This window comes from Heterodontus francisci, chromosome 2 (genome assembly GCF_036365525.1).
Source record: "Heterodontus francisci isolate sHetFra1 chromosome 2, sHetFra1.hap1, whole genome shotgun sequence".
NCBI lineage: Eukaryota > Metazoa > Chordata > Chondrichthyes > Heterodontiformes > Heterodontidae > Heterodontus > Heterodontus francisci.
Window position 1 is genome coordinate 193,783,253 of NC_090372.1, and position 13,232 is coordinate 193,796,484.

Sequence of the window (13,232 nt, forward strand, 5' to 3'; positions counted from 1 at the left end):
TTGCTTCACCATGGGTGGCCATGCCTTCAGCTACCAAGGCCCAAAGCTCTGGAATTCCCTCCCTAAACCTCTCTGCTTCTTTATCTCTCAATCCCTCAAGACGCTCCTTAAAATCTCTTTGACCAAGTTTTTGATTGTCTGACCTATTGGGCTGGATTCCAAGAGTATGCCGCTGATCTCGGCGGTCAGCTCAAAAAATGGGTGGGCCACGTGCCAAAGAACTGCCATGAACTCTAGTCCGGCATCTCATTTAAATAGCCAGGGTGGCCCCCTCCTCCCCACCCCCCCCAATCACATGGAGGGGGCGGGCTGTCCATCCCCGGCAATGGCACCAGCTGCCTGTGCGCAGGCGCTGGTGCCATTTTTAAAGGGCAACTAATACTTTTTTAAGAAAGATCCCCCAAAACTAAATAAATAAATTTCTTATGCCCCTTTCCCACCCCCTCCCCAATAACAATTACAATAACTATTTGTCCTTCTCCCACCCACCCCCCACCCCCAAAATACTTACCTTTTACATCTGACCTTCCCCCATCCTCCTCACCAAACTGTACAGAGTTTAAGCTTCAACCCTTCCCACCATCCCATTATATTAATTTGACCCCATTCCCCGCCCCCCCACCCACACTGGTAAACGTATCTCCTCCCCCGTCTCCACCAGCATGGCGCCCTGTTTCCCCAGATGGGGATATGAAGGCACAGGAGTGCCGGCTGCTGCGCCGAAGATCACGGCAGGCCCTCAAGATCTCAGGTAAGTATTTAGATTTATTAATTTTATTGATTTGCATATTTAAAATGTCCCGTCGCCGAGCGGCGGGGTGGGGGGGAGCCGCCAAGGAGCATGCCGCAGCTGGGTGGATCAGGCCAGGCCCTGCCAGCAACGAGGTCTGTGGTGAGCCTCATCCGGAGCCATCTTCAGGCCCCCTCTCCCCACCCCGGCCATGGATCATGACGTCGAGAATTTGTTAAAATCCAGCCCATTATCTCCTTATGTGGCTTGTTGTCACATTTTGTTTAACGCTCCTGTGAAGCACTTTGAAACGTTTTACTACTTTCCTTTACCAATCACTCCATCCTCCCTGCTCACTATTTGTGGCCAGCAATGAGATGTGCCCTTCCTGAATATATTTATCATTTGTGTGATGCACAAATGGTGACTGATTTGCCTGCCTCCATTCGATGGCAAAGTGATCTGGAGAAATGCCCACATGACATTCATGACACAAACAAGTTATATTGAATTGTCTATTACATAGAATTAGGGATTTCTCAAAATATTATTACACACACTAATTGAATCTTAACACTTATAAGAGAAGAAAGTCGATGTGCTTCATTGATATTTGAATCCTGCGATTCAATGATGTCTTATATTATTGACTTACAGTTTATTTTATAGAGCTAGTTCTGAAAGTGTGTTACCAGGTGGTTATTTTTAACAGCGGACCACACGAAGATTGTCTGCCATCCACATACTCTGGGTTTACCATCAGTGAGGTGCTAGCTTTTTTATCACATTGTCTTGCTTTCAGATTCGATATCGGACCACAGAGCCTGTCTGGGAAGAAGCGTTTACTTTCCGCATTCATAATCCACTAACTGTGGACCTGGATATTGAGGTAGTGTGCTTAAGAACAAGCTGTTTAACAGAAATGTTTTCACTGTATTACGTTACCTTTATTTTAACCAACAATTTGAACCAAAGTATTAGGCATTTTACAGCAGGAAACCAAACTTAAGTAAAGGTTTCTAGATTTGTGTAGGCGAGAAATTCAGTTTTTTATTGAAACTTTTCAGAACAGCTGTATTAACGTAAAAACATTGCTAAAAAAATGCTGTGTTAATGTGACATTTTAAACCAGAATTCAGAATTGGGAATGTTAAGAGTGATTTGTATAATCAGTAACAAGGAGCTAGATTGTAAACCCGTTTAAGTAAAGAAAAATGGTGTTTCATTAACATGTGACATATCAGAATAGGGATCTTTCAAACCAAAAGGAATAATTTCTTCTGATAAGTGACACAAGGTTCTGGGTTCAAGCCCACTCCAGGGCTTGAGCACAAGAATCATGGCTGTCACTCCAGTGCAGCATTGAGGGTGAGCTAACCCCAACAGAAAAACCTTCTACAGACAATGCGCCTTGCAAGTGCGTCAGTATATGGCAGAAATCCTCATGCAATGGATGAATGTAATGAATGCAGTGGATGAACACAGCCTAAAATGATGATGATAAGTGACAATGCCTGGAAGCATCAGGGGCCGGATTTTCAAAGGGGCACAGGGATGGGACCCGGTGCAGCTGCCATTCGTGGTCCCGGAGGTCATCACAGGATCCCGATGCCTCCGGGACAGTTTCAAATTTTGGAAGTGCTGGGGTGGGGCAGGGGAGGGAATGCACAGAAACATAGAAAATAGGAGCAGGAGTAGGCCATACGGCCCTTCGAGCCTGCTCCGCCATTCATTATGATCATGGCTGATCATCCAACTCAGTAGCCTGTTCCTGCTTTCCCCCCATATCCTTTGATCCCTTTCCCCCAAGAGCTACATCTAACTCCTTCTTGAAAACATACAATGTTTTGGCCTCAACTGCTTTCTGTGGTAGCGAATTCCACAGGCTCACCACTCTCTGGGTGAAGACATTTCTCCTCATCTCAGTCCTGAAAGGTTTACCCAGTATCCTGAGACTATGACTCCTGGTTCTGGACTCCCGCACCATCGGGAACATCCTTCCTGCATCTACCCTATCAAGTCCTGTTAGATTTTAATAGGTTTCTATGAGATCCCCCCCCCCCTCACTCTTCTGAACTCCAGCGAAGATAATCCTAAACGACTCAATCTCTCCTCATACGTCAGTCCCGCCATCCCAGGAATCAGTCTGGTAAATCTTCGCTGCACTCCCTCTATAGCAAGAATATCCTTCCTCAGATATGGACACCAAAACTGCGCACAATATTCCAGGTGTGTCCTCACCAAGGCCCTGTATAATTGCAGCAAGACATCCCTGCTTCTGTACTGGAATCCTCTCACTATGAAGGCCAACATACCATTTGCCTTTTTTACCGCCTATTGCACCTGCATGCTTACCTTCAGCAACTGGTGTCCGAGAACACCCAGGTCTCACTGCATATTTCCCTCTCTCAGTTTACAGCCGTTCAAATAATAATCTGCCTGTTTCTGCTACCAAAGTGGGTAGCCTCACATTTATCCACATTATACTGCATCTGCCTTGCATTAGCCCATTCACTCAACTTGTCCAAATCACCCTGAAGCCTCTCTGCATCTGCCTTGCATTAGCCCACTCACTCAACTTGTCCAAATCACCCTGAAGCCTCTCTGCATCCTCCTCACAACTCACTCTCCCACCCAGTTTTGTGTCATCTGCAAATTTGGACATATTACATTTAGTTTCCTCATCTAAATCATTAATGTATATTGTGAATAGCTGGGGTCCTAGCACCAATCCCTGCGGTACCCCACTAGTCACTGCCTGCCATTCAGAAAAAGACCCTTTTATTCCTACTCTTTGTTTCCTGGCTGCCGACCAATTTTCTATCCATCGTAATATACTACCCCCAACCCCATGCGCTTTAATCCTACATGTTAATCTCTTATGTGGGACTTTGTCAAAAGCCTTCTGAAAATCCAAATAAACCACATCCACTGGCTGTCCCTCATCAACTCTACTAGTTACATCCTCGAAGAATTCTAGTAGATTTGTCAAGCATGATTTCCCTTTCGTAAATCCATGCTGATTCTGCCCGATTCTATCACTGTTCTCGAAGTGCTCTGCTATAAAATCTTTGATAATCAACTCTAGAATTTTTCACACCACCGACGTCAGGCTGACTGGTCTATAATTCCCTGTTTTCTCTCCACCTCCCTTTTTAAATAGTGGGATTACATTAGCTACCCTCCAAACTGTAGGAACTGTTCCAGAGTCTAGAGAATCTTGGAAGATGACCACCAATGCATCCACTATTTCTAGGACCACTTCCTTAAGTACTCTGGGATGTAGATTATCAGGCCCTGGGGATTTATCGGCCTTCAATCCAATCAAATTCCCCAACACCATTTCTCTACTAATACTGATTTCTTTCAGTTCCTCTCTCTCACTAAGCCCTGTGTTCCCCAACATTTCTGGTATGATTTTTGTGTCCTCCTTTGTGAAGACAGAACCAAAGTATGCATTTAGTTGATCAGCCATTTCTTTATTCCCTATAATAAATTCCCCTGTTTCTGACTGTAAGGGACCTACATTTGTCTTCACCAATCTTTTTCTATTCAAATACATATAGAAACTTTTACAGTCAGTTTTCATGTTCCCCGCAAGCTTGCTCTCATACTCTATTTTCCCCTTCTTAATCAATCCCTTGGTCCTCCTTTGCTGAATTCTAAACTGCTCCCAATCCTCAGGTCTGTTATTTTTCCTGGCAAATTTATATGCCTCTTCCTTGGATCTAATGCTATCTCTAATTTCCCTTGTAAGCAATGGTTTGGCAACCTTTCCCATTTTACTTTTGCGCCAGACAGGGATAAACAATTGTTGCAGTTCATCCATGCGCTCTTTAAATGTTTGCCATTGCCTATCCACCGTTATCCCTTTAAGTAACTTTTCCCAATCCGTCATGGCCAGCTCGTGCTTCATACCTTCGTAGTTTTGTTTACTAAGATTCAGGACCCTTGTCTCAGAATCAACTACGACACTCTCCATCTTGATGAAGAATTCTATCATATTATGGTCTCTCATCCCCAAGGGGTCTGGCACCACTAGATTGTCAATTATTCCCCTCTCATTACACAATACCCAATCTAGGATGGCCTGTTCTCTAGTTGGTTCCTCAATGTATTGGTCCAGAAAACCATCCCGTATATGCTCCAAGAATTCTTCCTCTGCGGTATTGTGACTAATTTGATTTGCCCAATCTATGTGCAGATTAAAGTCACCCATAATTACAGACGTTCCTTTATCGCATGCATCTCTAATTTCCTGTTTAATGCCATTCCCAACATCACCACTACAGTTTGGGGGTCTATATACAACCCCCACTCACATTTTTTGCCCCTTTAGTGTTTCTCAGCTCTACCCATATAGATTCCACATTGTCAGAGCTAATATCTTTCCTCAATATTGCGTTAATTTCCTCTTTAACCAGCAATGCAACTCCACCGCCTTTTGCTTTCTGTCTGTCCTTCCTAAATACTGAATATCCCTGGATGTTCATTTCCCATCCCTGGTCACCCTGCAGCCATGTCTCCATAATCCCGACTATATCATACCCGTTTACATCTATTTGTGCGATTAATTCATCCACTTTATTGCGAATGCTCCGCGCGTTAAGGCACAAAGCCTTAAGGCTCGTCTTTTTAACATTACTTGTCCTCTTCCCACTATTTTTCACTGTGGCCTTGTTTGATTCTGGCCTTTTGATTTCTCTGCCTATCACTTTTCTTATTCCCCTTACTGTCTTTTGTTCTTGTCTTTGATTGCCCCTCCTGTGACTCCTTGCAAAGGTTCCCATCCCCCTGCCATTTTAGTTTAAACCTCCCCAATCACTCTAGCAAATACTCCCCCTAGACATCAGTCCCGGTCCTGCCCAGGTGTAACCCGTCCAGTTTGTACTGGTTCCACCTCCCCCAGAACTGCTCCCAATGCCCCAGGAATCTAAAACCCTCCCCCTCACACCATCTCTTCAGCCATGTATTCATCCAATATATCCTGCTATTTCTACTCTGACTAGCACATGGCACTGGTAGTAATCCTGAGATCACTACCTTTGAAGTCCTACTTTTCAACTTACTTCCTAGCTCCCTATATTCTGATTTTAGGACCTCATCCTTTTTTTTTAACCCATGTCATTTGTACCAATGTGTACCACGACCACTGGCTGTTCACCCTCCTCCTTCAGAATGTCCTTTAACCACTCTGAGCCATCCTTGACCCTAGCACCAGGAAGGCAACATACCATCCTGGAGTCTCGTTTGCGGCCACAGAAACACCTATCTATTCCCCTTACAATTGAATCCCCTATAACTATTGCATTCCCACACTTTTTACTTCTCCCCTGTGCAGCAGAGCCAACTGTGGTGCAACGAATTGGGCTGTTGTTGCTTTCCCCTGAGAGGCCATTCCCCCCAACAGTATCCAAAGCAGTATACCTGTTTTGCAGGGGAATAGCCACAGGAGATTCCTGAACTGCCTGCCTAGTCCTCTTGCTCTGCCTGGTGGTCGCCCATTCCCCTTCTGCCTGTGGGGTTTGAGCCTGCGGTGTGACCACCTCTCTATACGTGCTATCCACGATACTGTTCACCTCGTGGATGCTCCACAGTGTCCCTAGCTGCGGCTCCAGCTCCGAAACCCAGGCTTCCAGGAGCTGCAGCTGGACACACTTCCTGCACACATGCTGGTCCCGGGCACTGGAAATGTGCCCGGCTTCCGACATGGAGCATAAGGAGCACTAGTTTGGCTGGTGGTGAGAAGAGCCCTCCCCGTCAGATCCTTCCTGCACGCCAGAAGTTTCACACCCTCTGCACAATGTACTCGAGGTGGCTGTGGTGGGGAAGAGATGGTGCCCACCTCTTTCTGGAATGTGTCTTTGCAAAGCAGGTGTGGAAAGAGATGCAGTGGTTTTTGTCGAGGTTCATCCCAAGCAGCTCTGTGACACAAGAGTCTGTGCTCTACGGGCTATTCCCAGGGACGCACACCGAGACAAACATCAACTGTTGCTGGAGGACTATCAATTCGGTGAAAGACACCCTTTGCTCTGCCCAAATCTTGCTGGTCTTCCAGCACAAAGAGTTGTCCACCACCGAATGTTGCAAATTGGCACATTCCAAGGTCCAGGACTACGTGCTGAGGGACGCACTAAAGCTTGGGGTAGCCACGACAAAGGCTCAATGGGGAAAGACCACTGTGTAAGGTCCCCCCCACCAAGGTGAACTGAGGGGCTGTATCCTTGGGAAACCCCTCAACTGTATCCAGAAAATATTTGTTTTGCTGTCAAATGTACATAACATGTAAAATGAAATGGAAGGGTTGTGAGGCAACTCACTCCTGTATTGAAGGAAACTGATCTCTTTTGAACTCTTTGTTTTGTTTGGCTTCGTGCTTTTTAGAACTGTTTTGTAATGATTTTTATGAATAAAGTATATTTTGGAAATAAACAAAGTGATTTGGGGTGTGAGGCTCAAAGTGGGGAATTATGTTTCTTTACATTGTACTAGCTGCTATTTCTGCTTGCACACACCCTTTCCTGGCAAAAATGCAGTGTATTCAGTTTGTTTCATACCTTCATCATTGCCACTCTAAACAGTTGCTAGAAGGTATGTAGTACTGGATTTGGGTATCCCACCTTTTAATTGACCTTCCCTCCCTCTTGCTCCCTATATGGAATTGTTTAGCCCCTACCCAGTTGCTCGTCTAATGTATCTGCAGAAATTGGAAATGGCTATGTACAACAATCTCTGGTGGGCTTCATTCCTGGATTAGGAGCACCAAAACCAGCCTGTAGTACAAAATCATGGTGTAATTTTATTGTTTCTGTTTAAGGATTACCTGTTACTTGGTGCTTTGAAAACTCACTGTTTATGTGGTTTGTTTTCTCCAGGCTAAGGATGATCATCACCAATGCTCGCTAGGTTCATTTAACCTACCTCTTAAACAGTTGCTGGAAGCTGAAGACTTAACAATGGACCAGCGATTCCAATTAAATAATTCTGGTCCCAGCAGCACACTCAAGATGAAGATGATGCTTAGAGTATGTGTGAACACTGTCTTCGGGTTTCTTTAAGTAAAAGGCAAACTCCTGTTTTCTTCAGCTAGGGATATTGGTTTAAGAGAGTGACCAAAGTTTGCAAAAATTGAATTGTTCGAAGAACAAATAGTGTTTCTGGAATTCAACGACAAACTTTGCTGACATTAGAAAACTTCTGCTCGTGTTGACTCCCTTAACAAAACAACTAATTTGAACAGTGCTGTGATATTTTAATGACAGCTCTCTCTTGTCACCTAAGCCATTGCTGATGTTGGAATCACCCCTCCTTGTGTCTACTTTGCTGGACCGCAGGTGGAGCAGAGCAAGAACAAACAGCCACAGTTGTTAGGAACATGTTCCACTTATCCAGTGTGTGATATTTAAATGCCAAGTCCTGAGTTCAGTTCAGACTCACATTGCTGATTTTAATTTCATAAACAGCCCAGTAAGACACAGATTATCCGTGTCTTAAATGACTCCCTTACCCACATTTTGTCCCAAAGAGGAATGTTAACTTGTCTTACACTTGAGAGAAAGAAAAACAAATGCAGCAATATCATCCAGTTTAATATGTAGCCTTCAATATTACACCATGTATAGTGTTATACTGAAGGCATGACTATTCCTACTTGGTAGCAGTTCACTTCAGGTCTTTATTAAAGATCTGAACATGTTTTTTTTAAGTTAAAAATAAATATGGTCACTCATGAAAAACATTTCTGTCATGATGTTGTACTACAAAGTACTTTGAGGAGTTAGCTCTAAAGTGCAGCCAGGAGATGGTAGTGAAGGAAGCAGCTAAGGATAGAGCTCAACTTCAGTGAACTGGAGAATTACATCAACACCATTTAAAAATGTATATAATTTAACCATGCTAAACGTAGGAAAGCTGTTTCTGAATATGCTCAGTAACATCTATGCTGTAAGGGGAACAATAACTTCTAGCTATCCACAAGTTGACAGTAAGAGCCCTCGATCACATGTTCTATACTTATTAGCCAATTTGTTTCTTGCTGGGCTAAATTTATTCCATAGGGGTTACCCTGGCTAGACAGTAAGAGGGGAATGAATGGTTGTTAATCCAACTTTAGGAGCTTCAGCTCCTGTATGTTGTTGGATTTCCCCCTATTTGTATAGTGCTATCCATCTGCATCTGACTGTTTTGCATGTTAGTTCTGGAGGACCTTGCGTAAAGGATTGCAGTCAAGCAAGTTATATCTGTCATCATTTGTGTTACTTAACAAATACTATTTGATTGCAAATGGTGGATTTTTGTGCAAATTTACAGCTAAATCCACTTAGTAGACTTTTTTTCAACTGATGAGTACTTTCCTTTCAAACTCTTAACCATGAGAGAAACAGCTGAAATTAAAAAGGTTACTGGCTCTCCTTTCTTTAGAAAACTTCAAAGAGGGAAATGACAACTGGTATAACTTGCTTGTCTGCAAACCTTTACACAAGATCACACAGGACTAACACACGAGACAGTAACATGCAGTTGGATAGCACTAACAATGAATTAAGATAGGCTGAATGGCTTTCTTCATCCATAACAATCTTGCAAAGGACTCATTCGGTACCTTGCTTTTGGAATATTGCTTTTAGTATCCCCCCATTCCAGTGCCTCGCTTGTGTTGAATGTCCAAATGATAGCAATATCACAGTTTCTGGCAACCCATTCCCGTTGTTGATCCTGGTTTCAGTCGTAAACTTCCCTTCATAAGGCCTGTACTTAAAATGCCATATAATTGTCAGATAACTTTCTAAAACTTGTGAAGCGATTCCCATATTATGCCCCTCCTCTTCACAGATCCTTGTAATTGAAAAGCAAGACAAAGATCCAGATCGCTCGTCAGCTCAGTTAAAGAAGCAACCATCACATAGCAAGGATGCACGGAAGCCAGCACCAAAAACGCAACTGGTCGCCCCCACAGAATCAAATAAACCTGCCCCCATTGTTCCTGCTGCTGACAGCACCAAAAAGCCTGAGAAGACAGAGCAGGTGGAGAACTACAGTACTGCTTCCCAAAGCCCACAGAGGCTCACCAATCTCCAACAAGCTCCGTCAGCTCACACCACCTCCAGTCAAACAGGCTCTCCGTCACACCTTTCTGCTAAAGAACCAACTCCAAGTATTGCCTCTGACGTATCGCTACCCTTCGCCACGCAGGAGTTACACCAGAGATTGCGGCAACTGCAAAAGTATGGCCCTCACTCACTTTTACACTGGGGATGGGGGGAGGGGAAGTCTGTCTGTAATTAAAACCAGTTTGAAGGATGGAGTATAAAATCACTTGATTTTGTTTGCTGAAGAAAAAAATGTCTCTGAAAGAAAAGTATTTCCTACATGCCTCTTTTAAACAGCCAACAAATTACTTTTAATCATACTTCAACTTGTCTGCTGCTGAAACCCTCATTCATAGAAACATAGAAAATAGGAGCAGGAGTAGGCCATTAGGCCCTGCGAGCCTGCTCCGCTATTCATTATGATTGTGGCTGATCATCCAACTGAGTAACCTGTTCCTGCTTTCACCCCATACCTTTTGATCCCTTTAGTAGAAACATAGAAAATAGGAGCAGGACTATTGCAACTTACTCCTGGCTGGTCTACTCTTTTTTACCGTCTGTAAATTTGAGGCCATCCAAAACACTGCTGCCCATGTCTTAACTCGCACCAAGTCCCATCACCCATCACCCCTGTGCTCGCTGACCGACATTGACTCCTGGGGCTGGATTCTATAGAGCCCTCGACATCGGGATCCGTGGCAGGGGGTTGCCTGAAGATGGCCCCAGCTGAGGCTCGCCACGGACCTCGACGCCTGCAGGGCCTGATCTGATATTGCCGGCAGCAGCGAGACCCCGTGGCGGCCCACCCCGCCCCCCCCCCCCCCCCCCCCCCCACCCGCCGCGGCTTGGCGACCGGACTGCAATTTAAATAGTTAAATAATTTAAAATTCCTGCATTAATTACTCTCCCACTGCCTCCTAAAGTCCCGCCACGATCTTCACCCCGGTGGCCGGCACTGCCGCGCCTTCAGATCCCTGTCCAGGGAAACGAGGCACAACGCTGGTGGGGAGGGGCAAGTTTCTCAGTGTGGGGGACGGGGTCAAATTAACGTCATGCGTGTAGGGGATGCTGGGAAGGGTTATAGTTTGAACTTTGTGCGGTTGTGGGGGGAAGGTCAGATTGTAAAGGTTTTGGAGTGGGGGGGGGAAGGGCAAATAATTCAATTGTTATTGGGGTGGGAGAGCGGCAAAAGAGAGGTATTTATTTTTTTAATGCTATTTAACTTTAAATATTTAATTTTGCAGGTAAGGCTAACAGTCCTTTAAAAATGGCGTCAGCGCCTGCGCACAGGCAGCTGACACCCATTGCCAGGGACGGACAGTCCGCCCCTCCACATGATACGAGCGGGGAAGGGACACTGCCCACCCTGGCTATTTAAATGAGCCGCCGTGCTTTTTTCATGGTGGCGGGCTTATAGAATTCAGCCCGTGGTCAAGCAACATCTTGATTTTAAAATTCACATCCTTGTTTTCAAATCCTTCCATGGCCTCACCCCTCTCTATTTTTGTAATCTCCTCCAGCCCCATAACCCTCCGAGATATCTGCTCATATAATTCTGGCCTCTTGAGCATCCCTGATTTTAATCTTTTTCCAAAATTAGACTTAATTCATAAAAATCTGTTTTAAAAAAAAAAATAACAAAACGGTTAAAACTTGACATTTCAGAAAGTGCAATAGAGATCAGATTCCTTTGATACAGAGCATCAGTTGCCTCACAACTCTTTCCATTCCATTTTACATGCAACGATCATTTGCATTACACACCATTGATGGGCGTGCCTTCAGTTGCCTCGACCCTAAACTCTGGAATTCCTTCCCTACACCTCTCCATCTCTCAACCTCATTTTTCTCCTTCTAGTCACTCAGTAAAACCTACCTCTTTGACCCAACTTTTGGTCATCTGACCTAATAGTTCCTTATGTGCCTCGGTGTGATATTTTGTTTTATAATGTTGCTGTGAAGAGTCTTGAGATGTTTTATTACGTTAAAGGTGCTATACAAATATAAGTTGTCGTTAATTCTTAAAGGCGGATTGAAAGTAACCTAGTTGGGGGGGGGGGTTGTTAGATGATCCTCTGTGTTACTCTTTCTCTGTATGACATTAAATTCCCACCTCAGTTGGGAAATGTACAGGTGGCTACAATAAACTGTTTCTGCAGTTCAGCCTGGCCATAGGCTTTGAGTGATGAATATGTTGTGCCCTTTGGTCCCACAGGGTGTATATAAAATATATATATTGCATTGCACTATTAGCCCTGAGTTGTAGTATTTCTACATTAAAAATGCTATGGGACACTCCTTGTCTCGAATTGATTGTGCCCTGAATGTTACACGGAGGAAATCTGAATTGGGGGTGAGTGGAGGGGTTGTGGAGCTGGGGGCAGAGTAGCTTTGGCTGCTTGATGTGACCAAAATGCTCTGAGGTCACTGTAGCGCAGTTTCATGTTGAGTTCATCCTGAAGTAAGTTGTATATATTTTTGAAACAGTAAAATATTTCCATTATGTAAATATGCTCATGGTAAAGTTTAAAACGTGATTATTATAGGTACTGGATTTTTCTGTGATGATTAGAAAAAAACTACTGAGCATTTTTGATTCAGAACATTCTCTTATCCTGATCATCTGTGTTTGAATCCAATCTGACTTGCTCAGCTGGCTCTGTATAAACAGCATTTAGGTAGATTACAACCTGAGTCACGGGCATCAGATTACAATGCAGAATTGCTTGCATTTCAATAGTAAGTGGCATTAATTAGCAATTTTACTTAAAGGTCTTGCAAATGCTCGTGTAAGAAGTGAAAATATCCCTCTGCAGTAGTAGAGAGATGCCTTTTGTCTCGTGTTGGATCAGTGTAGATGACGTTTTGCTCTGCACATTATCCATGCAGCGCAGTCGCTGACAGAGTTGAAAACAGTTCAGTTGCCCAGCAACATACCCTTTATCCCGATGAGCATATCAATTTATTTATAAAACTAAGTTTTAAGACTGTGCAATGTTTTACAGCCTTTTGCCACTTAGCTTCTAATTTTGTTTGTAATGAATGGTATAATTCATTAGTGTTTCATCAGAGTGGATCTTATCAGTGAATCTTTGTACTTTTTATGTGTTGCAGTGGAACAACTCTTGGCCAGTCGCCATTGGGTCAGATTCAGCTAACACTTCGGCACAGTTCTCAAAGAAACAAGCTCATTGTGGTTGTACATGCTTGCCGGTAGGTAATATAGCAGACAGATGTATTGTTGTGTCTGCACATGTACATACGGGGTTTGTAAAGTAAAGGATGAAAGACAATAACTAGGAAGTGTTTTGAAAAGCAATCAGTTTATAATTTGGTGTGTGGAATGGGAATGTGAATTATTCACATTCTTGAATCAAGTATTACAGGTACACACTGAAAGTCTCATTGATGAA

At 43.9% G+C, this 13,232-nt stretch overlaps 1 protein-coding gene across 2 annotated transcripts in view; it reads left to right on the forward strand.

Moving 5' to 3' along the window:
* The window catches only part of LOC137349681 (extended synaptotagmin-2-like), a 276,064-nt gene that overhangs the window by 248,849 nt on the left and 13,983 nt on the right, over window positions 1-13,232 (forward strand). For both annotated transcript variants that reach the window (XM_068014993.1, XM_068014994.1), the window contains 4 exons: window positions 1,533-1,619; window positions 7,606-7,755; window positions 9,563-9,954; window positions 12,934-13,032. In XM_068014993.1, the coding sequence (XP_067871094.1) occupies window positions 1,533-1,619; window positions 7,606-7,755; window positions 9,563-9,954; window positions 12,934-13,032 (728 nt within the window). The remainder of the gene's footprint in view (window positions 1-1,532; window positions 1,620-7,605; window positions 7,756-9,562; window positions 9,955-12,933; window positions 13,033-13,232) is intronic.